The sequence below is a fragment of the Myotis yumanensis genome, unplaced genomic scaffold (genome assembly GCF_028538775.1).
Source record: "Myotis yumanensis isolate MYYU_CA2020_CCGP unplaced genomic scaffold, mMyoYum1.0.hap1 SCAF_9, whole genome shotgun sequence".
NCBI lineage: Eukaryota > Metazoa > Chordata > Mammalia > Chiroptera > Vespertilionidae > Myotis > Myotis yumanensis.
In genome coordinates, this window is record NW_027223760.1 from 32,275,971 (window position 1) to 32,303,337 (window position 27,367).

Here is a 27,367-nt window from a genome sequence, read left to right on the forward strand (position 1 = left end):
AAAAAAAGGTGTGGAAGGTAGGGAGGTGAGAAAAACATCAATGTAAGAGATACATCGATTGGTTGCCTCCTGCATGCACCCTGAATGGGGCCAGGATGGAACCTGCAACGCAGGTGTGACATTGATTGGAAATCGAACCCGTGACCCCTTGGTGTGAGGGCTGACACTAACCACTAAACTATACCAGCCAGGGCCAGGGCCCAGGCCCACTCTTATTATGCTACACTTCCTCTCAGATCAGATTTGGATTCTATCATGTTAACCCCTCATCCTCCTCCACACACAAATGCACACAAAGAGAGAAACATACTCATTACAAGATATGCTCACGCATACATTTCAGCATCATAAACGCTGAAGGGCAGCCCTGGCTGGTTTGGCTCAGTGGATAGAGCATCAGCCTGCGGACTGAAGGGTCCCAGGTTCGATTCCAGTCAAGGGCACAGGCGTGGGTTGTGGGCTCGATCCCCAGTAGGGGTCATGCAGGAGGCAGCCGCTCAATGATTCTCATCATTGATGTTTCTCTCTCCCTTCCTTTCTGAAATCAATAAAAATATATTCTTTTTTAAAAGTTGAAGGGCATAAGACACAGTAGGAGGTGGTAATATTAGGGTAGACCTATCAAATATAGAGCAGGGTCTGAAATATGCCAGGCCCAGCCTAAGTTCACTTCTGTTTAACATGGATGTGGAGTCGCCAGCTCACTCATGTGCACGGTTGCATGGGTGACCCAAGGCAAACCAGGCTGGGTTCTATCAGCCACTCCAGCACAAGGCTCAGATGGAAAGGATGGGGAAGAACTCAGCAAAGCAAGCACACATCAGTGCTCCCTGCGGGCAGTGTGCAAGCCTCCAGGGATGGAGCATTTCAGAGGATTCACATCAAAGGCGTAATAGTGCCTGCTTCAATTTTTCATTTTCAAATATGTCATCTATTCAAGAGCCTGTGCTCAATTACTGAGTAACGCTGGCAAGATACACCTAGTTGGTTTGCCATTCAGTAGAAAATTGCCAGCTACTAAGGTGGTTTTGACCTCAGATAGTTTCTTTTGTGTTTATTTTTAATACATTGTTTAATTTATAGCCAGAAATAATTGCTAAAGACTGGAAGCACCAGGAATGCTGAAATCAAAGTGAAAGGAGCACAGAAGAGATATAATTATACAGTGTATCAAGATGGCTCTAGAACTTGAAAGACCAACATCTGAGAGACGACAGAGCCCTGACCCGTGTAGCTTGGTTGGGCTCATCCCATGTACTGAAAGTGTTGCTGGTTCACCTGGGGTGCCAATCGCTCTCACATTGATGTTTCTTGCTCCAAAAATCAATTTAAAAAACCTTTTCTTAAAAAAAGAGAGACCATAGAGTGATGATTTTATATTTAATTAGTTTTTCTCACTGGGAATAAAGACTACCCACTCATAATGTGTTCATGTTTATTTTACTTTATTGGGGTGACATTGGTTAATGACATTATATAGGTTTCAGGTGTACATTTCTATAATACATCACCTGTATAATGTATTGTGTGTCACCACCCAAAGTCAATAATGTGTTAATTCTTAGAAAGTTGATTGAAAATAGCAGCCTGAAGCCTTCTCATCTAATATAGAAACAAAATTCTAATTTCAAGAATAAATTTTATTAATTTGGAAAAACACCAAAACATTTTTTTTTTTTTTTTTTTTTTTTTTTGGGTAGAACAGGACAGTTTTATTCAATATGAAAACGTTAGCACTTGTACATATGTGGGTCTTCTGATTATCAGATCACTCTTTCCAAAGGTTTTTCGCTCTATTAGATTTTTACTATATTGAAAGATGTTTTAAAAAGTCAGCCACCCCTAGGCCATATTAACATGAGTCTTGCTGTAGTGATCATTTGCAATGGTATCTAGTTTTGATAACTGTATATTTATGTCCCAATTTAAACTTACCTGACATGGGGTCTCCCCATGGGATCGCTGTGCAGAATAACATTTGTATTAGCAGTGCTGACCCTTAGCTGGTGAAAGTTACTAAGTGGCACTTAGCATGTGGTATGGACCAGTCATCTTTGAGAAGCATTCCTCATTGCTTCACATGTGGAAACTGCAAACTTTAACTCATTCTTTTCCTCATTGTGCCTCCCCCTTTCTCAAACCCCTAAATTGTTTACCAAACATTTTCTGTGTACACCTAATGCATCTTATTTTGGTGAGTAGGACTAGCAAGTCCTGCTTTTCAACAACTTCTGAATCTCACTAATGGAGACAGATAGGGTAAGAACAGAATGTTCCAAGTGCCTCACACATTATAGGTGCTCTGAATATACGATGCCTTACAAATCCGAGTCCTATGGTGCCTTGGCATTTTTAAAAGTGAGCCTAGACCTGGCCTGTGTGGTTCCGTCATCCAGTGCACTGAATTCCCCATCAGGGCACATGTGGGAAGCAGCCAACCTATTCCCACTTTAGGTAATTGTTCAGTCTTACCCCTCACCCCGACAAGCTACATTTGTCAACTGCCAGGATTGTGCTTGGGAATTAGCAAAGAAACTTTCTAAATCTGAGGTCTGGACCCGCCCCTCCTTGGACTCTTATTCATGCGCAGGAACAAATCCTGTAAATCATAATCCCTACTCCCCACATGTAGTTCTCAATGCTGCAATATTAGATGCATTCTTTGTACGGTGCCTAGCTTGTGTCAGAGCAGAAAAGGTTGAAAGCCAGCATTATAGAAGTGAGATCATCTTTATACAGACACATCCCCAGACAACCAGCAAGCCCAACAGCAACAGAGGTCAGCTTTTATTGGCTGTGTTACAAAAGAGCCAGTTTAGTCAAAAAGACCAAAGCCCATGTCATCATCAGACTCCTCAGATTCTTCTTTCTTTGCTTCCACTTTCTTCTCCTCAGCTGGGGCAGCAGCGGTGGAGGGGGCAGGACCTCCTGCTGGTGCAGCACTAGCTGCAGGGGCAGGTCCACCAGCCCCTACATTGCAGATGAGACTCCCAATGTTGACATTGGCCAGAGCCTTTGCAAACAAGCCTGGCCAGAAAGGCTCAACGTTCACACCGGCTGCTTTAATGAGGGCGTTGATCTTATCCTCCGTCACCGTCACCTCATCGTCGTGCAGGATCAGGGCCGAGTAGATGCAGGCGAGCTCCGAGACGGAGGCCATGGCGAGGGCGAGTGCTGGGCGAGCGCTGCCGGGAGCGGTGCTAGTCGCCGGATGAAGTGAGGGCCTCACCCCAACGCGGCCTTAGCTCCCTCGGAAGAACCGAGCACCTTACCGGCAGCGGGGGAAAGGGGGGCCAAAACATTTTTTTAAGCACAGAATACAGGCATTCGCTATATCAGAGCATGGGTTTGTGTTGTGGTTGCCTATCTCTATTTTATTGTCTATTATCAAACCCAAACATGGGTTATTTTAAAATCCAGCAATACTCTAAAATAAATAAAAACAACTTAGGCAGTGGGCCTCACTGTGGTAAATACAAATATAAAGAATTGCACTTTCTGAATTTACCACAATTTAAAAAAACTTAAGTGGGCAAATTGTAGGCTATGTGCATTATATCTCACTAAAACTGTTCAGCCATAAGTATTTCTTTTTAACTTTAACCATTATATACCATGTAAAAACACTGAAACTATTTTTGAACCTCTAAGGCAGTGGTTCTCAACCTTCCTAATGCCGAGACCCTTTAATACAGTTCCTCATGTTGTGGTGACCCCCAACCATAAAATTATTTTCATTGCTACTTCATAACTGTAAATTTGCTACTGTTATGAATCGTAATGTCAATATCTGATATGCAGGATGTATTTTCAGGGGTTGCAACCCACAGGTTGAAAACCGCTGCAAGGGAATTACTAAGATTACCGGTTCTGGCACAGTGTCTGGAAGGCACTCAAATACTTTAAAAACAGATAGTTACTTTTATCTTATTAAAAATGTTATTCAGCCCTGGACAGTGTGGCTCAGTTGGTTGAGTCCTGTACACAAAAAGGTTGCCAGTTCAATTCCCAGTCAGCACTCATGCCCAGATTGCTGGGGCTCGTCCCCTGGTAGGGGGTGTGCAGGAGGCAGCTGATCCATGTTTTGCTCTCACATACACGTTTCTCTTTCTCTTCCCCTTCCTTCCTCTCTCTAAAACCAATTTAAAAAAAATTTTTTTAATGTTAACAGTTTTAACACAAGAAGGGTAGGGGAAGAGTGAGTTAGTGCATCTGCATCTATATGAAAGGAAAATAAGCCCCCTTTAAAAGGGCAAATTTGCCCTAGCCGGTTTGGCTCAGTGAATAGAGGGTACTGGGTATGATTCTAGTCAAGGGCACATACCTTGGTTGCAGGATCCTCCCCGACCTGGGCCCTGGTCAGGATTCATGCCGGAGGCAACCAATCGATGTTTCTCTCACAATGTTTCTCTGTCTTTCCCTCTCTCTTCCGCTCGCCCTAAAAAAAATTAAAAAATAAAATAAAAAAATAAAAAAATCAGTGGAAAAATATCGAGTGAGGATTTAAAAAGGGGGGGGGGGGGGACAAATTTATCATCAGAATTGGGTCTTCCTTTAAACAAATTTTTGTCTTACTAATTCAGTTTTACATTTTAGATTACTTCTCCAGTTAACAAAGACAGGAGTTGATACAGCCTTGTAAAAGTCAATTTCTAAGTATTTACTAAGGGGAATAAGCTTCTGATTAAAAGAAAATTAAGTGCATCAGTTGAACCTAAAAATATTTATTTGTTCAGGTACCACATGGTATGTATCTCTTCTATGCACTGCAAGGAAGCAGCAACACAGAGACCTGGTAAGATCTCGGGTATTTTCTATTATCAGCATGAGATCTCCTCCTGTCACGCAACACAAAGAAGTACTAGTAAGCACCTTGTCAAAATCTAAAAAGTAAGGCTGTTTAAATGTTTGTGAAGTAAGTCCTAGACACTGTGGAAATAATAAAGCCGCCACCTTTGGAGACAGTAATACTGTGTTAATCACTTCAGATATAAATCATAAAGGATTTACTGTTTAAATATTTTTAAAATCCTTTTCCCACTTAGAGGTAAATCCCTTCGCTGCTGAAGCCCTGGAAACCCTCATACTGCCTCCAAGAGATTTATTTTGAGGGCCATTTAAAAACTTAGCCTCTAGCCCAGTGATGGCGAACCTATGTCACGCGTGTCAGAGGTGACACGCGAACTCATTTTTTGGGTTGATTTTTCTTTGTTAAATGGCATTTAAATATATAAAATAAATATAAAAAATATAAGTCTTTGTTAAATTTACTATGGTTGCAAATATCAAAAAATGTCTATAAGTGACACGGCACCAGAGTTAAGTTAGGGTTTTTCAAAATGCTGACACGCCGAGCTCAAAAGGTTCGCCATCACTGCTCTAGCCCTAACTGGTTTGGTTCAGTGGATAGAGCATAGCCCATGGACTGAAGGGTCCTGGGTCCGATTCCGGTCAAGGGCTTGTACCTCGGTTGCAGGTTCCCTGGCACTGATTGGGGTGTATGCAGGAGGCAACCAATCAGATGTGTCTTTCTCACATCGATGTTTCTCTGTCTCTCCCTCTCCCTTCCACTCTCTAAAAAATCAATGGAAAAATATCTTCGGGTGAGGATTAACAAAAAAAAAAGACTTAACCTCTAGCTTCCTTATTTACAACAATTTAAATAAGTGCTACTGACTTACTTATAACTATTGCACAAAGTTTCCTTCTAAAAAAATATACATTTTCAGTAGTAATAATTAATGCATAAGAGTAGGCCAAAACGCAAATAATTTGTAATGTTTTTCCTACTAACATCTATATACCACGGAGTGATTTCAAACCAGTTTGTTTAACGATTCACTCAAACACCTTACAATTTACTTTTTACTTATCTGAGAGGCGCCTAAAAACATTAAAATGAGTATTTCAAATATTATTTAGATTTCCTTATAAAAAAAGGTCTTTCAACAGATGGTTTCAACACGGGATAGGCTGTTAGGCTGTGACAACAAAGATTCCAAATCTCAGCGGCCTTTCACCCCAAGGTTTATTTCATGCTCAGGTCCTATGTCGCTCTGGTCAGCTGAGTGTCCTGCTCTACCCCTCACCCCACTACACCCAGGCCACCTTCTCAGAAATGGTCGATTGCCAGGGAAACGGGGAGAGTGAGGGAGAGTCATGAGCTGGCTCTTAAAATCTGCATCAATTTTGTTCACATTTCAGCAGCCTAAAGAAGTTCGATGGGGTCTGCAACTACGCGGTGCCCTCCGAAAGGTGAACGGCACTAAGCGATGTTAGACACCTTTACCAGCATCAGAGACAGGCCAGTGAGCCAGGGCAGGTGGAATAGGGAAACTGAGACAGAGAGGGAACAAACTGACAGCAATTTACAGCAGACATGGGTCACCTCCCCAGAAATACTATCTAGGACTCAGTTGTATTTCAGCTCCAGACCCAGAGAAGCAGCAAAACCAGGTGGGCGACACCAGGACCAGCGTCAATGACTGAGGATTCCCTGCCCTGACACTGACCAATCAGTGAAGACCTGGCCCTGGAGGACCACACCCAGAAAACTGATTATTCTGCTGAAAGCCTCCCTTGGGCCCTCCCCCAGCCAGGGAGAGAAAAAGCCCCAAAGCCTCAGGACAAAGGACCCAGCACATGCTCTCCTGGGAAGCAGCACTCACCATTTCCCTTCCTACTTCCCCCAAAAGCATACATCTCCTGAACCCTAGACCCCACAAGGCTTGCAACTAGAGGCGGCAGCTTGTCCCAGGCCAACTCCTAAGTCTGATCTCAAGGCCCCCTTTTCTCTGACTTCCCAGAGAGCTAGGGCAACACAGCCCAGGCTCTCCTGTTGCTTCTTCTATGCTAAGCCCTTCCTTGTTTTATGTCCCCAGCTTTAATAAATGTTCCCCCATTAGTCACCTGGACTTATGCTGTGAAATTTTTCCTGCACAAAGTCAAGAACCCACACACTGCCAGCTGGCTCTAGGCAGACCTTCCAAGGGCCAGGTCCCCTTTCTGGCATCAATACCGTCCTCCCCCGAATCTTCAGCAAGGATTTGCTTCCCCTTTTCCTCCAACCTTCTAAATAAGAATGTGTCCACAGGAGTTAGTCACAGAGGCAAGCATACTTATCTTGTGGTGGCAGGAAAGAGGTTGAGATTGTTAATTTGTGCAAATGAGAAAGTTGGACGTTCCACCCATCACTGTTGGTCCCCCAATCCTTTTTGCAATTGGCAACCACACTGAAGTCACAGAGACAACAGAGCAAGACCCATTACGAATTCGCTAAAACATGAGCTTCCACTGCCTCTTCTAAGACACAAAGGAGCTGCTCCAAACATAAACCTATGGAAAGGCCAGAAGCTCTCATCACGCCTATACCCTTCTCCCCAGACTCAGATATGCTCACAGGGTGGCTCCTGCGGAGTCTCTCCCTTGCTTTCCGGACACCAAAAAGCAGAAGTCTCCCCCCCCCGCCCCCCCCGGCCCTCCCATGCCTCAGGCTCGAAGCATCCCTGGGGGCACGTGGTCCCCAGCCTGGCAGCAGCAGCTTAGGGTGGATGCCTGGCATTTCTGGGTGGGAGCAGCTGGTCTGTGAGCTCACAAAGGCTACTGGGGGGAGGGGGGAGGTCCACAAGCTGTTACTATGGCTATAATAAGCCAATATACACAACTCCTAGATGTGGAAACATTTTCAATAGCCTAAATTCTTAAACAGACATCAAAACTAGAAATGCCAAACGGTATTTTGTTAATAAAATTTCATAATAGAATTAGGCAGAGCACGGGACCTACCTGTTATTTGCAGGTATGAGGCAGGTTCACGTATGGCAGCACCTGTGGTGGCCTAATAGGTAGTCTTACAAATTCTAAAATACAGGCTAGTTTGATGATCCTGTTGACAAGGTTCCCCTCTCACACATTTCTCAGCGGGCTAGATGTCTTAGGAAAGATGTCACTGTATCCACAGAAATTTGACTCACCGATGAACTGATCAAAGAGTCAGTGAAAGAAAAACAGTATTTCAACCAGCTCATTACACGAGACAGAAAGACAACTTAGGGTTTTTTATTGTTTTATTTGGGAAAGTGCTTCTTACAAAAGGGCAGCTGTAAAATACAGAGACCTCTGTAACAATGACTTGTTTTTCTTAAAGTGAAAGAATGGGTGGGATCCAAGGAATCAAAAGCAGTCGATGGGACAACTTAGGAGCATCTCCAAGTTATTTTCAGGAAACAGCAACAAAATTCAAGCTAAATTTTTCAATCAAGGAATTCTAACAATTTAGCTTGTCTTGTGAATTACCAACCCAACCCCACCCCCCTTGAGTGGGAAAGCATAACTTATTACTGCAAACCAATGACTCCACTACAAGAAACACCTTAGAACACAGTTTTGAATCACATCTGTCTACCTGCAAAGTACAGGGATGAAATGAGGCACATACCCACAAAAACACAAAAACCTCACAACAAAACCCCTCAAGCGAGGACAAAGATTTGCCAAAAGGTGCCTGAACTGGAGAGGGTAAGAGATCATTAAGCATTAAATACAACTGTGTATCCACAACCCCGTTTTGTGTTAAGATATGGGATAACCAGATAGTTTACCCTCTATGGCTAAGCCCATTTATTCATATAGACAAAGCTAGCACTGCTCTAGTAACGGCTACCAACATACTGCTTTGTCCTGTAAGATCTAGTCACCACATGAGGCTGAACCACTAAGCCAAGGTTTTCCACTAAGGCTAAGAACACTGCACCGAGGCAGGGATGCGAGGCTGACCACACACTCGCACTCACACATGCCAAGTCTACCAGCTCTTGGGAGTCAACCTCAATTCTGCATTTCTTTTATGCCAGTAAATCATTCTTTTAGAATCTTCCTGTCATACTGAACAGTAAAAATCTCCACACATTCGCACCTGGTTATGGTTATCCAGTAGTCATTACTTGTGTGCAATTATCAAGAGACCAAAACCACAGAACAAGTGCACAGGGTAGGGATTGTGGGGTAGGGAACATATAAAAACACAGATGTGCAGATTTTAGCAGAAACCTCAAGTATCCGCCTCTAGGTCTGTAGCACAGGCCACTTGCTACAGTTCAGATCCTTCACCCATCACCTCTTCTTGGACCCCCAAGTAGGGCCAAGGCTGTGGCTTTTGAACCTGGGTCCTTACAATGAGTGCAGCACGTCCATGAACACCCTCCAACTGTGTGAATCTGGTTGAAAACAGATGACGCAACAAACCTACACTAACTGTCTGACAGTTAAGCTCGTGTTACAAAAAACTAACTTTAAGGTTTATTTTTGTAACTTTTTAACCAGAGGAAACAACATACTCCTTGGGGAAAGGTGAGGGAGTAAGAAGACAGGCCCTGGGTACGAAGTATTACGACAGCACCTGGAGTTGCTAGGCCTGCCTAGGAGACACGGGCACTGCCACACCACCACAGGGGACAGCCACTGTCTGGGCTCAGCAGACCAGTTCCCACGCCACGCAAAGCTGCTATAGGTCCAAGTCATAAAAGTCTTCCAGCTCATCGTGAAACAAGTCCCACTCGTCTTCAGAGTCTGTCAGCTCGTCGTCGTCGTCCCCACCTGCAGCCAAAAGCATAAGCAACATCTCGCCCAGCTCAAAGGTGACAACCTCTTCTTCATCGTCAAAGGGGTTGCTGTTCTCTCTTTCCTCAATGAGCTCCCAGAAGTGGTTCCTTCGTTGGGCCTGTAAAAAACAAGGCCATGATAGGGGTGGCACTGTCGAGTGGTATCTTCTATTCTCTCCTTTCTAAGGCAAAACGTCCAGCACACCAGAGGGCATGGCGAACCCGACTTCTCGTTTAGGGTTCCATTTTACCAATTCCTCCCCGCTGGCTACATGATGCACAGGTTTAAACTAGAGTTTTAAGCGTTCTAGCTCTTCCTCTCATGCCCCTCCCAGTCTCCTGAGGTTGGTTTCCTGCTTTAATACTCTAGTTTCGCTCCCAGACCTGAGTGTTAACTTTCTCCTTCCCCTACCCCAATCTGTGCAGGACTCACTGAGATGGTGGGATTTTCCCTTCTTTAAAAAAAGTGAGAATTACCCGGTATCTGCTTGATGTTCCCACTTTCTGTCTCTGTGGCTCCTCTCTACGGCCATCAGGGTACGCATGCTTGTAAAAACAGTTCCCTCCAAATGGGCAGCTCCCACGTCCTTCATCAAAATACCTGCACGCCTTGTTGCTGGAAAGGAAAATATCGCAACCCTTATTCACAGTGGATTTCAGGTCTGTATGCAACTAGCATCCAGGATTTCTCTAAACAGATAGGGATAGAACCGGTATGTCAGTTTAAAGGTGTGTGTGCTAATGCATGAAACACTAGCTAGAAACAGATACTCTGTCCAAGTCTAACTGGAATCTAACAGCTCTACCATGGCAGATCCAGCAGAGAGAAAACCTTCTAGAAAGCACCCCACCACCCCAAGAGCATAGGACAAGTATAACATGGATTGAGAAAGATGGGGCCCTAGTCATGGGGCTTTAGTTACAAAAGCACAGACTTCATTGTAACATGGTCCCTTGGCACACACCCTAAGGACTGCGCTATGGCAAGACACGTAATGGGTGTTACTGGGGATGACAAAATAAACTGTCCTGGGAAGTAAAAGGAAGGGTAGGAAGGAGGTAGGAGTATATAACGCAGCCTGTTCTTTTCAAAGTGAACCCAAGCTCCGCTGGGATCTTGACTGAAGAAAAGGCTGCAGTGCTCATACCTCATTGCCTCCTTGTATTTCTGAATGAGTTTCTGCTTCTCTTCTTTCTCCTCCACCCAGTACTCACTTGGAATGACAAAGTTAGATGTGATTCGGCATTCTGGGCAGGACCTGGGAAACAATGAACAGGCTGCAGTGCAAATTCCCCTTTACAGGCCCACTCTTCAAGGACACACCCTGGTGCGTCACCTCCAGATTTACAGACTTAAACTCCAAGTCAGTGGGCATCTCCTGAAAGGGCTCCCAACATTGTCACACAACTGACCATTTCCTTTGAGGCAAGACAAGCTCCTTTATAAATTCAGCTTACTGGCTAGCCAGTTCATTTAAAAAAAAAAAAATAGAACTTAGGTTAAAATAAGCAACAAAAGAAGACATTTCACACAGACTCCTTTTTCTTTCGTTTAAATAAATTTATTTTTTGTAACTTTGCTCTGTTTAAGTTATGTTGTTTTTGTTCAGTTATGAGAACAATCTTTAAAGGATGGTGGATTATTGGCTAGCTTAATGGATGAAATAGGAAAGTGGCAAATGTAAAACGTCAGGAAACATACATTCAGAGCTAGGTAAGCTTGTTCACTGAGCCTAAAGGGGCTAATCCGTTAAACAATCTCCTCAGAAAAAGCTTCTACTGACTGTTACATAGGGTTTCCTCATTCAAATAAAAGTAAATATACCAACTAACCTACAAGCTAGCTGAAATACAAACAAGAAACCCCAATTCAAAGAATACCCCCATTTCAAGGTAAAATGCATGCATTTAAATGCGGTCCATCTGCTTGAAAGTTGGCACAAGACACTAAATTCTTCCCCAAAATAGAAAGCACAAACGAAGGTTGGGGAGGAGTCTCACTTTATGATCTTGCTCTCAAATTGCTTAGCACTCCTCCACTTGCGAATACACTTGAGACAGTAGGTGTGGTTGCAGTTGGAGAGGATCCCGAAGCGGCGCTCACTAGGGTTGGCTTTCTCGTAGACCACCTCCATGCAGATCCCACACACTTTGTCCTTACTGCGCTGGATGGCAAACGAGAGCTCCATGTCCTTCTCATGGGCCTCAATGCAAGACTGGAAAAAGTGGAGAGAGAAGTGCAATCAAGTCACTGGACAATGCAAGACTTCACCGGACAGTTAATGACTCGTGTTCAGAGAACCAGAGTCTGCTGAAGAGTTAGTGTTCCCAATCCGACAGCAGCTTTGTTCGTTCACAAGTACAGGTACACTGACATTTTGGGACTTGACATTACCACAAGTCACACAATAAGGACTTAACTTCAGGAACTGAAAAATTATACAATTTTCTCAATCCTGCAGGCCAACCCCTGTTATCTTCATTAAAGACCGTTTGCATGCTAAGTTTATTGACTTTCTCATTTCTAGATGGAAAATGCAATTGGGATTAAGGCCCTAATTTATAATCTGTCAGAAAACAGGGTGAATGAAACTAACATTTATTAGGTGGCAATTATGTGCCAGGCACATAATTTGCACATAAAAAACAGCTTTACTGAGATATATTTCACATACCAGGTAATTCACTCATTTAAAGTGTACAATTAGCCCTGGCCAGTGTGGCTCAGTAGGATGGACTGTTATTCTGTGCATGGAGAGGTCACCAGTTTGATACCCAGTCAGGGCACACACCCAGGTTGCCATCTCCATCCCCAGTTGGGGGGTGGGGTGGGGGTGGGGACGGGGACGGGGACGGGAATGGGACGACATGCAGGAGGCAGCCTGATGTTCCCTTTCACATCAATGGTTCATATTCTCTCTCCCTCGCCTTTCTCTCTCTAGAGAAAAAATCTTAGTGTGAGGGCCTTATTTCTTTTTCTTTTTTTTTTTTTTTAATATATTTTATTGATTTTTTACAGAGAGGAAGGGAGAGAGATAGAGAGTTAGAAACATCGATGAGAGAGAAACATCGACCAGCTGCCTCCTGCACATCTCCCACTGGGGATGTGCCCACAACCCAGGTACATGCCCTTGACCGGAATCGAACCCGGGACCCTTGAGTCCGCAGGCAGACGCTCTATCCACTGAGCCAAACCGGTTTTGGCAAGGGCCTTATTTCTTGATAAAGCATTCAAATAGCCCAAGAAGGAAAATATCCCTACTGACCAATATTTCAATTCACCAAAAGTCTCTCTGAAATGAACCAAACAAACAGGCAATGCTGTGAAAAGAAAAATAGTCCCCATACCTATTAACATTATGTCATCCTAAAAACTTACTTTTATGTGCTGTGATCTCTGGGCTGCGTCCACTGGGTGTAGGACCTGCAGCCCGCACATGTCACAGGAGTCTCCGTGGAGATACACGCAGTTCTCCCCGTAGCGGCACTCTCCCACCGCTGCATAGGGACAGAGCTGCTTCTTCGTGTCCACGGCCGTTGGCTCCTTCTCTGGCTCTTCCTTGGTCACTGAGCCCTGCAGGGGTGCTTCAGTGCAAGAAGGGGCAGCTGAAAGGTTTAGGAGAGTGGTAAAGGTCCAACATGGATCAGGCAGATAAACCGAGAGCCTAACTGAAAAGAACTTCCATTGAACGCCACAACAGTTTACTGAACTGATTTTCTTACTCTTGGAAGAAATGAGTTTTTTTTTCTAATGCTGGTATTTCCGAGATTAGGCTGGTAAAAGGGGGGTGGGGAGCTCTTTATGTATCTCTTGTGCAACTGTACTGATAAAGGGAGGCTTCAGTTTTTCAACATTCTAAATTCAATACTATTGGGATTCATTGAGTTTCTTTCACTCCATCTGTCAGTTTCAGGTAACTCATTTAGACTATTACAATTAGGCTGCATGTGAAGACTGGCAACCAGAAGGTTGTGAAAACTCAGTTAATTGATGCACTACTATCTAGCCCTCTGACTTGTTTTTATTCCTCAAAATACTCACTACGGCCACAGTAGGGCTGCCCAGGAACAAACTCAATGGCATTCACCCAGTCTTCTGAACCTGCTCCTACAGTTGCAAAGTTTGAATTTGACTCAGCCTCGCCCGTATTCATTTCAACAATCGGTCCAACTACTGGTGAGAGACTTGAGGAAGCAGCAAGGGATGGTTTTGCAGTTAGATCTGTAGCAGTTGCTTCTTCCTGTTTCAATGGTTTGCTATGTTCGTATCTAAAAAAATAAATAATTAATTAATTAAAAGTCAGTAGTCGCAGTTTAAGCAGAACCCTCTAGATAGGATATCTATTCCCTGATCCGTCCTTGGGTTCTTTGTAAACTGCTGTGCACATGAATCATCTGGGAAATTGTTCGAAGGCAGACACCTATTCTGCACCCACGTGATGCTCACATTGCTGGCTCAGAGACCACACTTGCGGAACAAGGTCACAGACAAGGGACAGACAACGTTGGACTGTGTGGCCAAAACAGACTGATTCATCAAAGCAAGGCCGACACTCAAATTCAACAAGTGGAAATATGGACACATTTTACCAAAAAATAAATTTAAATGTTCCCATTACTAAAATCCAAACTGCTACCTTCATATTCCTACTTTGCTTTGTAGTACAAATCATTTTGAGTTTCCTGCTACCAGCTACAAAAGCCAATGCATTTTATTCCATAGCCTGGAATCATGCAAACTGAGCACTGAGAGGAAGGAACTATCATGAATATGCTTTTATCATCTTACTGCCTCCTCAAAAAGCGTGAAGGAAGTATTCTTTCATCATTTTAGAGGTGACGTAGACGATGAAATAGTCAAATAAGTGGTATGCTAGGTCTCATGTAAATCGTAAGCTGCTTTTCACAAAATGGCAACAATTGGCCAAATCTAGCTACTTATTCCCCCCCCCTTTTTTTAGTATTTATTTTATTTTATTTTTGGTAATCCTCACCTGAGGATATTTTCCCATTGATTTTTAGAGAGTGGAAGAGAGAGGGAGAGACAGAAACATTGATGTGAGAGAAACAGATCGATGGGTTGCCTCCTGCACATGCCCCAACCAGGGCCCCAGCCAGGGAGGAACCTGCAACCGAGGTATGTGGCCTTAACCGGAATCGAACCCATGACCCTTTGGTCTGCAGGCCGATGCTCTATCCACTGAGCCAAACCAGCCTGGACTAGCTACTTATTCTTTTTTTTTTAAAATATTTTTTATCGATTTTTTTAGAGAGGAAAGGAGAGGGATATAGAGTTAGAAACATCGATGAGAGAGAAACATCGGTCAGCTGCCTCCTGCACAACCCCTAGTGGGGATGTGCCTGCAACCAAGGTACATGCCCTTGACCGGAATTGAGCCTGGGACCCTTCGGTCCGCAGGCCGACGCTCTATCCACTGAGCCAAACCAGTTCGGGCTAGCTACTTACTCTTAAATGAAATTTAGAACTCAGTTCCTTGGCCCGTGCAGTAGGCACTTTTTCAAGTGTTCCAGAGCTATACATAGCACATTTTCACATCAGAAGCACTGCTCTGATTTAGCTTTAAAACCACAGGAAATCTTGGAAATCTAGCCCCAAATCCTCACTTTTCAAATTAATTCCCTGACTTGAAAGGGGATAGCAGAAAAAACATTTTATTTATTTTAAATGCCCCCTCCAGAGAGAAAGGTTTCAGGGCTTTGGGAATTAAATGACAATATCCAGGAATAGCCCTGGCCAGGTAGCTCAGTTGGTTAGAGTGCCATCCCGATACACCAAGGTTGTGGGGGGTTCCATCTCCAGCCAGGACACATACAAGAATCTACCAATAAAGGCATAAATACATAAAACATCAAATCAGCTTCTCTTTCTCTAAAATCAAATTTGACATTTTTAATAAAAAAAGATGCATAGCCCAACCAGTTTTGCTCAGTGAGCATCAACCTATGAACCACAAGATCATAGTTTGATTCCTGGTCAGGGCACTGCCCAGGTTGCAGGCTTGATCCCCAGTAAGGGGCGTGCAGGAGGCAGCCGATCAATGATTCTCTCATCACTGATGTTTCTATCTCTCTCTCCCTTTTTCTCTGAAATCAATATATATATATTGATATGACTCCCATATTTTAGTTCTTTCTCCTTTACCATATTCATTTTAAGGATTTCAGGGTAAATGACTCAAAAGTCATTATACACTTAATAGATTATCAAATTGCAAATATTATAACTTTTGAAAGAATCGCATTTTGGTTTTAAGGCAAATTTATCAATGAATCAACAAACTATGCTAACTTTTTCAAAGCACAGAATATTTCCTAGAAAGTTCACATCTGTACAAAAATTTTCTTGCTTTCAAATATTCTACAATTTTCTATGGGTATAGAGAAGAATGTTTTAAGAACAGACTAAAAAGGAAAAAAAAAAACAGACTAAAAATTTGAGAAATATACTGGGTTACTTTTTTTTATCAACACCTGGTTATAGCCATGCACCATACGTCAAGAACAGTACCATCTACTGAGGAGTCAAATGTGAATAAAACGAGGTCCCTACTATTAAATGAAAATTTATTTTGAACATTAACCTTTTAAATTAAGAGTTCCTCAGGAAAAGAAATGTATATCAAACAAAAACAACTTTATTCTAAGGGATTACATTGAGGAGAAAATACAGTATTTAAATTTAGACTAAGACATTAAAAAACATATGTTCTAAACAACAACAACAAAAATATGTTCTCAAGTCTGCCTATTTAGGCAAAGTTATTCCCTTAGTGTAGTGTAGATCTATATAAAATGTGTTTCCGAGTAAAGATTTGTAAAGACAAAGAAAAAAAGAGTAAAAGCCAAGACTTACAATTCTGAAAGACGTTTACCAAAAAGTTTCAAGGGTCAACTATAAGGTGATGGAGGAGACTAGACTGGTATTGAGTACACAGTATAATTTACAGAGGATGTATTATAAAGAGTGTACCCCTGAAACTTGTTATTAACCAATGTCACCACAATAAATGTAATTTAAAAAGTGGTTTGGTGAACTATGGACCTCCTTAAGAGCAGAGATGGCCAAGTAGGCCCTCAGGCCAAATCCAACCAGCGCTAACAATGGTCACAACATCTTTAAGTGGTTGAAAAAAATATCATTTGATGGCACACAAGATTATATTAAATTCAAATTTCAGTATCTCAAAGTTTCACTCTAGTCCTATCTAATATATCAGCTTATATGTACTATCCATGGCTGCTTTTGTGCTACAAGAGACCCTTATGGCCTGCAGAGCCAGAAATATTTCTTCTCTAGCCCTGTGGAGCGAGTCTGCCAACCCCTGCTTAAGAGGATTCTCACATCTATTAGATTCACAGTCTGTGAGAGTAGTTTTGTTATAGTTATTATTTCATCGATTATCACAGAACCACTGATCTTTTTAGTCACAGTGTTAAGTGATGAATTAAAGCTAAGCTAACACTGAAACAAATATGAGCTTTTCTTTCACCTTCTGCAAAAACTCTGATACATACAATCCATTTCTACCTAAGGACATTTTATCAACGTTTCCCCTAGTTCTAAGCAAGAGAGACTTTTCTCTAGATTGGCTTGCAACTCGCTACTCCCACTCACTCCACAGTTTGATGTCTGCCTGTAAAGATTTTAATGTATGAGATTTAATAGGTCCAGAGGGCAAAACCCCTCCAAAGCAGTTGTCAACCAAGGCAATACTGCCTCTTTCTCCAGGGGGTGTGTTCAGGAACAATGACTGGGAGTTTTAATGGATTTATTTGGTGGGGACGAAGGATGCCGGCTGTCCTACAATGTACACAACAGGCCTGAGCAATGATGACCTGGCCTCACTAGATAACAGCACCACCACTATGAAACACTGATGTGGTACCACTTCTGAACTGCTGGAACTAGAATACTATCTTTCACTATAAACTATCCCCTGGATGAGGAGTTAAATTATTTTAAAACCCTGGGCATTGGTGAAGTTGTATAAAAAGATCCCTAGAGAGTAAAAGTGAAAAGTAGATTTAAGTCCCTAAGCATAATTTTAACAAAAAACAAGCAGTCATGGAACCAGACCCTCCCTAGGATTCCCTCCTTGCCTGTCTATAATCCAGCTTGTAATAATCACCCTCTCATCAGCCTGTCCCAATGATATCACCCAACTCCCCTTTCAGGCAGAACCCCAGTACATAGGTTTCCATAACTCCTTTCACTTTATCATAAGTGCTCTACATCCAGTTCAAAACAGCATCATTCCCCAGAGAGGAAGTTGTAGCCTTATTATAAAGAAAACTTAAGGACATACTGGGATTTTCTGAGGAGAGTATCACTGTGCCACTTTTTCCTTTCCAGTAATATTGCAATGAAAAAAATTAAAGCAAATTATTGACTGCTACTCTCAGACATCAGGAGTTCTACTTCTAAGCTCCTACAGTCACGTGAAAAGGACCTTTTTTTCTCTATTCTTGCTAGATTTCCTAATAAAACATATGTGATGACCTAACATTAACGTCTTAGTCTTTTGAACTCTAAGCATTTGAACCCAACAGTTGACACAATTCTTATCTAATTGAAACACTCAAATTAGCTATGACATTGCCAATCTGTCTTACCATACTCCGCCCTTCAAAAGGTGGAGCCCAACCTCCTCCTGAACACGGGCTGGACTTAGTGACTTGCTTGTAATAAACAGAACATAGTGGAAGCAACAGTGAGGGCTTCTGAGACGAGGTCATAAAGCCATTGTGGCCGTGTCCTGGCGCTCTCTTGCACCACCGCTCTGGGAAAGCCAGCAGCCAAGCGGGAGGGCACCACAGGAGCCCTAAGAAAAGGTTCCTGTGGTGAAAACTAGTCTCCCGTTAGCAGTCATCGGAAAGGTGATCCTCCAGCCCCCCAAGACTTCAGATTATGACAGCCCTGCACCAAATCTTGACTATAAATCTGAGAGTCTGGGCTAGAACCACCCAGGGAAACCACCTTCACATTCCAGACCCCCAGAAACTGATATTGTTTTTCATCTGCTAAATTCTGGGATAATCTGTGTAGCATCAATAAATAACATATTCATACACCTAGATATTTTCTGAAATGGGAATATAAAGAAAGCTCTACTCAATTCTGAAGCAGAACCCACCATTATTGAATTGCAACTTAACAGGATTATGGTGCCAATTCAACAAACAGAAATTACTTAATTAATCCCTCTTGGTTCCCTAACATTCTGAATTAGATACTAGAGATATTCTTGAAGCACTTTCCCTAAATCTTAACTTATAATTATTCTTGGGAACTGGGATGGGGACAGGTTTAGGGAAGTTTGGTTGGAATGACAAACCCTCATTACTAGCAACCTAATACACTTTTCCAATGCCTGTGAGACTGAAACCAGTTCTCACCATAGAGAATCGAAAGCAGTCCTGCTTGGTCCAATATGCATCTCATTCTTGGTTTAAAAAGGAAATGTCACACACAAACATACCTTCACCACTCCCTATCCCTAGGTTTGCAGAAGTTGCTCCTTGGGCATTAATTAAACTTAGAATTGTATTACAAATTCATTTTTTAAAATGTATTAATATTCCTTCCAAGTGAGAGATTTGTCACTGCACTAACATTCATAAGAAGTCCTTTTCAAAGCATTATTTTAACCCTAGAAATTATAAAGCTATTGGGATTATGAACTTTATTAATTTTTCCAAATCCACCACTGAACACAACTGATTGGTGAACAAATTCTTACCTGCAGCGGTCTCCGTAAATGCAGTACCCTCGCTGGAAATACTTGCACAGCACACCGTATGGACTGTCAGCGAGGTCATGCGAGTAGCGACAGTTATCTCCTTCCTTACAAACCCCGTGCATGAAATACCTGTGAGACAGGGAACCACACAGCTGGATTAAACGAGATGGAGCCAATACTCAAAGAATTCATGACCAATATTTTCCACCAGCAATACACTAGTACTGTATACTAATCCTATACCCATGATTATATTCTACACAAAACATGTAAAATGCACAAAGAAAGTAGAACTAGACTACGACCATAAAGTTATCCACTAAGGCACCACAGGAGGCTGCCTATAGACACAAAGTTTAAATTTAAACTTCGATGTTGTCGATCTTATCTTTCTAGGTTAAGTCTGACACCTGTTCTCTAGTTATAATCCTAATGGGTACATTCTTGTTTTTCACTAACTTTAGCCATAATGGCAGTTCTATCTGCTAATTAATAAATAAATAAATATCTAAGATTAAAAGCAAGAAACAGTGGTGATTGGGGAGGGGGGATGGGTGGAGGTGGAAGAGGGTACAGAGGAATAAATGGTGATGGAGGAAAAAATAAAAAAGCAAGAAACAATGAAGACTGGACCAGGTCAGACTACTGCTTGTTTCACTCCAAGAAACTATTTTAATTATTGAAAAGCCACATGTAACAATACAAGCAAAATTTGCTGCAAAGGTAGGGAAGGGAAATCATTGTATGTCCTCGATTAGCAGAACGATCTCCCTGTGCCTTAGAGGAGTGCCCGTGTACTGAACTAGCAGTTTCCCTCAGTGTCAGAGCAGGACTCAGCAGTTGCTAAGTGGATCGGACCAGCATCACCAACAGCACCTGGGGATTTGCTAGAAATGCACATTTTGAGACTTTATCTCAGACCTTCTAATCTATAACTGGGGTAAGAGGGGGCTAAGACAAGCAGCAACCTGTATTTCTCTAAATGACTCTGTGGATCAGGGAAGCAATAAGGGTTTCATTTTAATCCTGAAAAGTGAGTAGAACCAAAAAACACACCAACCCCATCATCCCATCACTGACTTATTAGGATTAGTTTTTCTTCTTTTAGTCTTTCTCTTGAGCAGGGTTATGAAGATTTAGTTTTGGCAGGCTACACCTCCCCAAATATGCGCCTTGCCACTGGTACAGAGTAAAGGAAAAAGTGCCTATTTCCTGGGTGTAGGTAGAATATCAGTAAGCACATTCCACTTTGCCCACTAATTTGGAATGATACACAGAAAATAAATTCACATTTACCTAAGGCTGTCCCCAATTAAAACGTGGAAGGTTATTCAGCAATTTCCTGCAAGCAGATCTTCACAGCAGATAACATGGAAAGAAAGAATACCACTCTGGTGGAAAGTTGTTAAGATCCTTAAATGCCCTAGGACTGCAAATCCATCTATATAAAAGCCTAAGCGACCATTATGGCGGAACGCCAGACCAATCTGATGTGCACTGACCACCAGGGGGCAGACGCTCAACGCAGGAGCTGCCTCCTGGTGGTCAGTGCGCTCCCACAGGGAGAGCGCTGCTCAGCCAGAAGCCGCTGCTCAGCCAGAAGCCGCTGCTCAGCCAGAAGCTGGGCTCAGTGCAGCAGTAGTGGTAGGAGCAAGGGCTCACCGGCTGCGAGAGGGCACAGGCCAGGCTGAGGAACACCACCACCCCACCCCACTTCAGTGCACGAATTTCGTGCACCCGGCCTCCAGTAACAAAAAACATGGTAGGTGCCCTATCCGGTTTGGCTCAGTGGATAGAGCGTTGGCCTGTGGACTGAAGGGTCCCGGGTTCGATTCCGGTCAAGGGCATGTACCTTCGTTGTAGGCACATCCCCAGTAGGGGGTGTGCAGGAGGCAGCTGATCGATGTTTCTCTTTCATCGATATTTCTAACTCTCTATCCCTCTCCCTTCCTCTCTGTAAAAAAAATCAATAAAATATATATATATTTTTTTAAATGGTAGGTCAAATTACACTTAACCTACCCCAGCAAAAAAAAAAAAATATGCTTAACCTAATCAAACTTGGGTTTGAACTTTCTCTCAGCTACAGGACTACTTTGTGTAACCTTTAAAGCTGTTTGAGAGCCATATCACCCAAATTTGAGCTACACTGTAGCAACAGATAATTTTTTTAAATATATTTTTACTGATTTCAGACAGGAAGGGAGAGGGAGAGACAGGAGCATCAGTGATGAGAGTCATTGATCAGCTGCTCCTGCACACCTCACACTGGGGATCTTGCCTGCAACCTGGGGATGTGCCCTCATCGGGAATCAAACCATGACCTTCTGGTTCATAGGTTGACATTCAACCACTGAGCCATACTGGCTGGGTCCAATAGATAACTTTTGACTGCATTAAGTGAAGTGATTAAAACTTAACAAAACTACTACGCAAGTAAATAACTACATTGTAATCACTACTATGGAGTAGTCATGCTTTTGAGTTTCTATAAAAGTATCCACAGTTGAAAATAGGTTATTCATTAGAAACAGTGTCACTGTTTGAATACAATTGCTTTCTGTCCCATCCCCAGTGGGAACACTTGTTCTTACATTCTAAATAAGACAAGAGTGCCTATACCCTCACTATTTATTTGGGGTCAATCTGATGTCAGAGATGCCTGTGTTTTTAAGGCTTGATAAAACATCTACCTAGAGATAAAGGTGGGCAGTAGCTCCTAAATCTCAGGCACAATACTTGGAATTTCAGGTTTGTTCTTAAACCCTATTCTGCCATGGTCTTGTTCAGTGCATTGTTGCACTTCGGTTTATGATGCTCTTCTTTATGTCAAATTAAGTCATCCAGGTATCACTACCTGACGGCTGCTGACCTTACTGAACCTTGTTTCCTCAATCAGTGGCTTCAAGGACCTCAACTCCCTAATACCTGCATCTTAATGTTCAGCATGACACCCTACCTTCACAGTTTTGCAACACCTACACCAATAGTACTTTTTGATATCCATAATGGGTGGAAATTTTTCTAGAATTCAAAATAAAAGAGTAAAAAATAAGTCAACAAATAGATTGGATTGAGAAATAGAACCGCCAGCAATAGAAGTTCCTGAGGTCCATAATGAGCATCACTGGAGGAATTCAAGCAGGCACCAAGTCACCTGATACTGCAGAATCAACAGAAACACTAGAATACAAGCCCTAGTTAGTCAGGGCCAGATACGTACTAAGCATTATTTCACATTTACTTGGTATGTGTGGTCTGGGTTTTAGGTTCTTGCCCTTTGCCTTGCAGTGGTACTAACACTGTTGGTATACCCAGAATTATAGACATTTCTCACAGTGAAATCCCTTCTTGCCAACCTATCTCTGTGTAAGTCTAAGCAACTGGCATGATAGTGTAAGTTATAACAGATAACAAAAAAAGGCAACCCACTCCCAAGAATTTCTCGCCAAAACCAAACCAATAAAAATGACACCATTAAAATCCACCTGATGCCCCTGCCTAGGCTGAGCTTGCCCCTCCCTGAGGTGAAGATTTCTGAGCCATAGATTTCTGCAGTTCCTTCCACCTGGAAGATTCTGTGGCTCCAAGCAGACATTGTCGGGTAATAAAGACATACCACTGACGAGAATCTCCTGACCTACCTCTTGGAAGCCTAAGCATGATCAAGATATATTAGCCTGCTCACAGTTCCTCTAGCATCGTAACAATCTAACAATCTCTTTGGGAATTTATAGAAAATTACAGATCATTAATTAAGATTTAATCACTTAATCTGCTATTACATTTCTCACTTTGATATTTTAATGTACCCTATTTCTCAAACTGGCTTGTAAATTCCTGGTGGTTAAGAACCATGCTTTATTCTGCTTTTACCTCCTCGGTACCCGTACACATAATAGGTTTGTTTCCTAAAAGACACCATTCAAATTCGGCTGATGCCCCTGTAGAAGAGAGCTGGGGGCTGTGGTGAATCATAGTGACAGTAGCAAATTAAATCTCCCTAGGCTGGAGGACTTCAAATACCGTCCCTTCAAACCCAGAGTTGTAAGCAATGAATTTCACCTACAGATATCAGAGCACTTAAAGACCTTCTGAAATTTTTCCTTCATTTTTAAACTATACTAACCACACTTACAACTACAAATTGCAAGTTACAATGTTTCTTTACTAATTTTTGAACCCCCATACGCTCAAGGAAACTAAGAAGTGACAGCATTTCTATTTCATATTTCTCCAATAAAAGATGGAAAACGGCCTGGTGGGGGCAGCATAATACAGTTCCTTGAGAAAGAGATACCTAGGATTTTCTTAAGCTGCAGAAATAAAACACAAGATAGAATTTGGAGAGATTCTGAGCAATTAAAAACAAATATCCATCCTCCAAACAAGTACTAACTTCTAAGAGTATTATACTCTAGGTGAAGAAAGCCAAAATCCTAGGAATGAGGGGGTAATGGACACAAACACTAGAACACATCTTGGACTCAAAGAAGTTTTAGCTATCAAATACACTGAAACTATTTATAATACAGTGTTATCACTTCTTGGGCTTTTGGCTAAGATCAAGTGTATTCATAATACAGTGCATTTCTGCATTCCCTTTAACATCTAGCACACTCTCATGTAGGCGCTAATGCTTATTCACTGAATAACTGAATGAGGTAGTCCCAGAAAGACATATACATATGTCCCATTTAAGTCCTTTGTCTTTGCTAATTCACAAATGGTGTTTTCTTGTTTTGTTTTTTAATGAAAGCAGAGGAACATTACTAGTCTGTACTGAAGTGGATAATTGTAGGTGTGGATTTATCAACATCAATTCAAGTAGTTACTGAATATGCCAGGTACCTACAAATAGGATGAAGAAATAGCCCTGCTTTCAGAGCTCAAGTCTAGAATAAATAAAGATATCATGATACTCCTCTGTTCAATCAAGTGTTTGTTTTTTTAAATAGATCATGTTGGTACCTAAAATAACTGAAAACAATGTTAACCAAGACATATCAACTAATCTGCACATTTTTTCAGATAACTGTCTAGCAAGCTATTGACAGGTTTATGTAAAAATAAAAAACAAAACCCTGCACATCTAAGCCTGTGTAGTGTTTTCCCCCCCCAAATACTAGATTACTCAGGTATGTAAATTTCTTTAATACATAAATCAATTGGTTCATGGGCAAAGAACCACCACTGGTCTGGGAACAATCCAGGCTATTTCATTAACTCAAAGATCCTAAATGCAGGCAAAGAACAACAATCAGTTGGTAAGCTGTGTTCTGAATTCTGATGTTACTGGTGAGGAACTAGAAAAAGAGAACCAGAAAAGGAAAAAGCACCTAACAGCGGGGAAAGTGAAGTACAGGAAGTGACAGTGAATTCTGTGCAGAGATGTCAGGTTGGGCTCAGGCTACAGACACAGCAGGACCACCTGCAGGCTAAGTATGTCAGGCTGGTTGAGAGGTTTCCGAGCCTATTTAGGTTGGAGATGGCGAGGGAAATGGAGGCACTGGATGGAGTCCTTAAAGAGGTCACATCTTCAAGGGAGATTAAGTTCATTGTATGAATGTAGAGTGGGGCTGCAAAGGCGAATGGCTGGAAAATTCAGGAATATAAAGTTACACTAGCACTTTAATTTTTCTCAAGACTCAACCAGAACATATCAAGCAACTGCAGCACGTAGTTACATGGATGGGAATTCTTAAATGACCATTTGGGGGATACCGCACTTAATTCCTTTCTTAGGGTCTACCTAAAACAGCCTTTATGCTTCCCCCGTCCTGTTACTCAAAGTAAAGGCAATTAAGCTTATCATCTATGCCTTAACTGCATCATGTTAAAGACTGGCAGGGCCTCAATCTCGCTGTTAATGCTAGAACAGTGAGTTCTGTATATTAGGAATATCTTTGCGTCTTAATTATCTCACACAGATGAAACAGGCATTTCGGATGGATTTTTGCAAATGAAAGCTTCTGCTCCTACTGATCACATTTTTAAAGCCCAAGCATAACATCCAACTAAATGCTTTCACCTTCATATATATATATATGTGTATATATATATATACATATATATATACACACACACACACACATATATATATAGATATATGACAGCTTGACAGTTTTTAACATGCGTATACACGTTCCTATAAGAGCCATCCACTAACCACTTAAAAGGGGGAAAAAAGACTTTTTCCTCTGACATACCAAGCCAAAACAAACCCTCTCCTCCGGGCTGCAGGAGGTCTCTGACTCCCTGCAACGGAGAGAGGCGTGGATTTCAAAAAGAGAAACATTCCGCCCGGGGAGGGGAACGGCAGCTCGTCAAACTCAGGGCGGAGGGTGCCGACCCGGCCCGGCACACGGTTCCCAGACAAAGCTCAGAACCGCCAGCCTCGATAAACATACAAAGAAATAACAAAAGCTACTTCTCCGGGCGGGGCGGGGCGGGGACGCGAGCAGACGTTACAATCCGATGACACGGCGGCGGCCCCCGGCAGCCGGGCCACCTCGCCGGGACCCGCGGCGGCGCTCCCGACCCGCAGCTCTCCCTCCCCGCACCTGCGGAGCCCGCGGCAGCGGGTGGGGACCGGCGACAATGAAAGGAGGGAGGAGTCACCCCACCTCTCCCTCCGCGCGCCGCGCCGCACGGCCGGGCGCAGGGAGGGCGGCGGGCGGGGGTTGACGCCGCGCGGGCGGGGAGGCGGCGGCGACCGCGGGGACGGCCGGACGCCGGCCGCCCCGCTCCTCCGCCCGCCCTTCCTCCGCGGCACCGGCCCCCTCCCAGCACCGGCGCCGGGCCGCGCAACGTCTCACCTGCAGGTGACCTGTTTCGTCCAGCCGCCGCCGCCGCCGCCTCCCCCGCCCCCCGCCCCCGCGGACGGGGAGGTGGCTGTGGGGATGGGGGTGGGGGAGGCCGCTGCCACCGCCGCCGCTGCCGCTCCTGCTCCTGATGGTTTGGCTGTTGTTCCGGGAGCTGCAGCCTCCGCCATTACTGTTTATCCCACACAGCAATGGCACCGGAACTTCCGGATCACATAGTTCCGGTCCGGCTGCGGGGAGGAGAAGGCGGCGAGGCGACGGGAAGGGAGAGGAAGGAGATTGAGGCGCTGGCTCGCTCCCCTGGGCACCGCGTCGCGTCTCCGAGCGCTCTCGCCGCTCCAACTGCGGGCCCGAGCCGGAGCGCCCGCGGCCCGCCCCCCGCGCCCTCTGATTGGTGGACCGGGCCGCCCCGCCCAAAGGGGGCGGGGCCAGGGCTCCGCCAGGTGGGCCCCACCCCCTACTGCCCCCAGGCTCCACTTCGGGAACCGAAGTCCAAATTTCCAGAGGCTGGCCCGGGGGAGTACTTCCTAGCAGAGGCCGGTTCCGTGGAGTGGCGATGAGGGAGCGGGGATTTGAGATCTGCTTAAATTCACTTTCCCACTTACTGGCTCTTCCAATTACTAGCTGTAGGAATTTGGGCTAGAAAGATACCCATTTTCTCTGAGCCGCAGTTGTCCCATCTCTCAAAGGGGATAGTAATAGGCGCTACCTTATAAGGTTGCTGTGAGGATTATAAAACAAGCGTGGGGACCACTGAGCTTAGTGCCTGGAGCCTAGTAATAAACACAGTAACTCCTATTCCTAGCAAGGTGTCTTTGAGCAGGTTAACTTACCTCTTAGTGCTCCTGCTTGATCTCTAAAAATAAGTTTAAACAAATATTTTTACAATACCTCCCCCAAAGGTGGTTGCGAAAATTAAATGAGGCCGTGTAAAACCCTGATCACTGGGCTTCACGACGCAGTTAATACTTAATAGATAATGAACAAAAGGTGTCCAAAATATCCCAGCTTCTAATTTATATTTAAAACGAAGCTGCATATTAAGTCCTGAGCTTAACAACTGATGAACAGAGTGGATCCAGAGACACGGAAGCATGGAACAGAGTTTGGAATCTCAGAGGGAAGGCAGGGGAGGGTGGGGTAATCAACTAAAGACCTTGTATGCATATATGCATGGCCCAGG

General features: G+C 43.4%; 2 protein-coding genes across 2 annotated transcripts; both read right to left on the minus strand.

Annotated features, from left to right (window-relative positions):
• Positions 1-2,772: 2,772 nt before the first annotated feature.
• On the minus strand, positions 2,773-3,290 carry LOC139016252 (large ribosomal subunit protein P1). Its single transcript, XM_070424025.1, has one exon. The coding sequence runs from the start codon at positions 3,158-3,160 to the stop codon at positions 2,816-2,818; it is 345 nt and encodes a 114-aa protein (XP_070280126.1). The 5' UTR covers positions 3,161-3,290; the 3' UTR covers positions 2,773-2,815.
• Positions 3,291-8,042: 4,752 nt separating this feature from the next.
• MKRN1 (makorin ring finger protein 1) lies at positions 8,043-26,506 on the minus strand. The gene is made up of 8 exons (XM_070424029.1): positions 26,179-26,506; positions 19,361-19,489; positions 13,642-13,868; positions 12,979-13,205; positions 11,601-11,815; positions 10,748-10,858; positions 10,077-10,215; positions 8,043-9,718 (listed from the first exon to the last, which is right to left on the minus strand). Exons 1-8 carry the CDS (start codon positions 26,352-26,354, stop codon positions 9,503-9,505), a joined length of 1,440 nt encoding a protein of 479 aa, XP_070280130.1. The 5' UTR covers positions 26,355-26,506; the 3' UTR covers positions 8,043-9,502.
• Between the last annotated feature and the right edge of the window lie 861 nt (positions 26,507-27,367).

Coding starts and splice junctions, on each gene's coding strand:
- LOC139016252 (XM_070424025.1), bottom strand. CDS start 3,160: ATGGCCTCCGTCTCGGAGCTCGCCTGCATCTACTCGGCCCTGATCCTG.
- MKRN1 (XM_070424029.1), bottom strand. CDS start 26,354: ATGGCGGAGGCTGCAGCTCCCGGAACAACAGCCAAACCATCAGGAGCA. Junction 10,216..10,747: donor AAATACAAGGAGGCAATGAG/GTATGAGCACTG, acceptor TTTCCTTTCCAG/CAACAAGGCGTGCAGGTATT. Junction 9,719..10,076: donor GAACATCAAGCAGATACCGG/GTAATTCTCACT, acceptor TGTTTTTTACAG/GCCCAACGAAGGAACCACTT.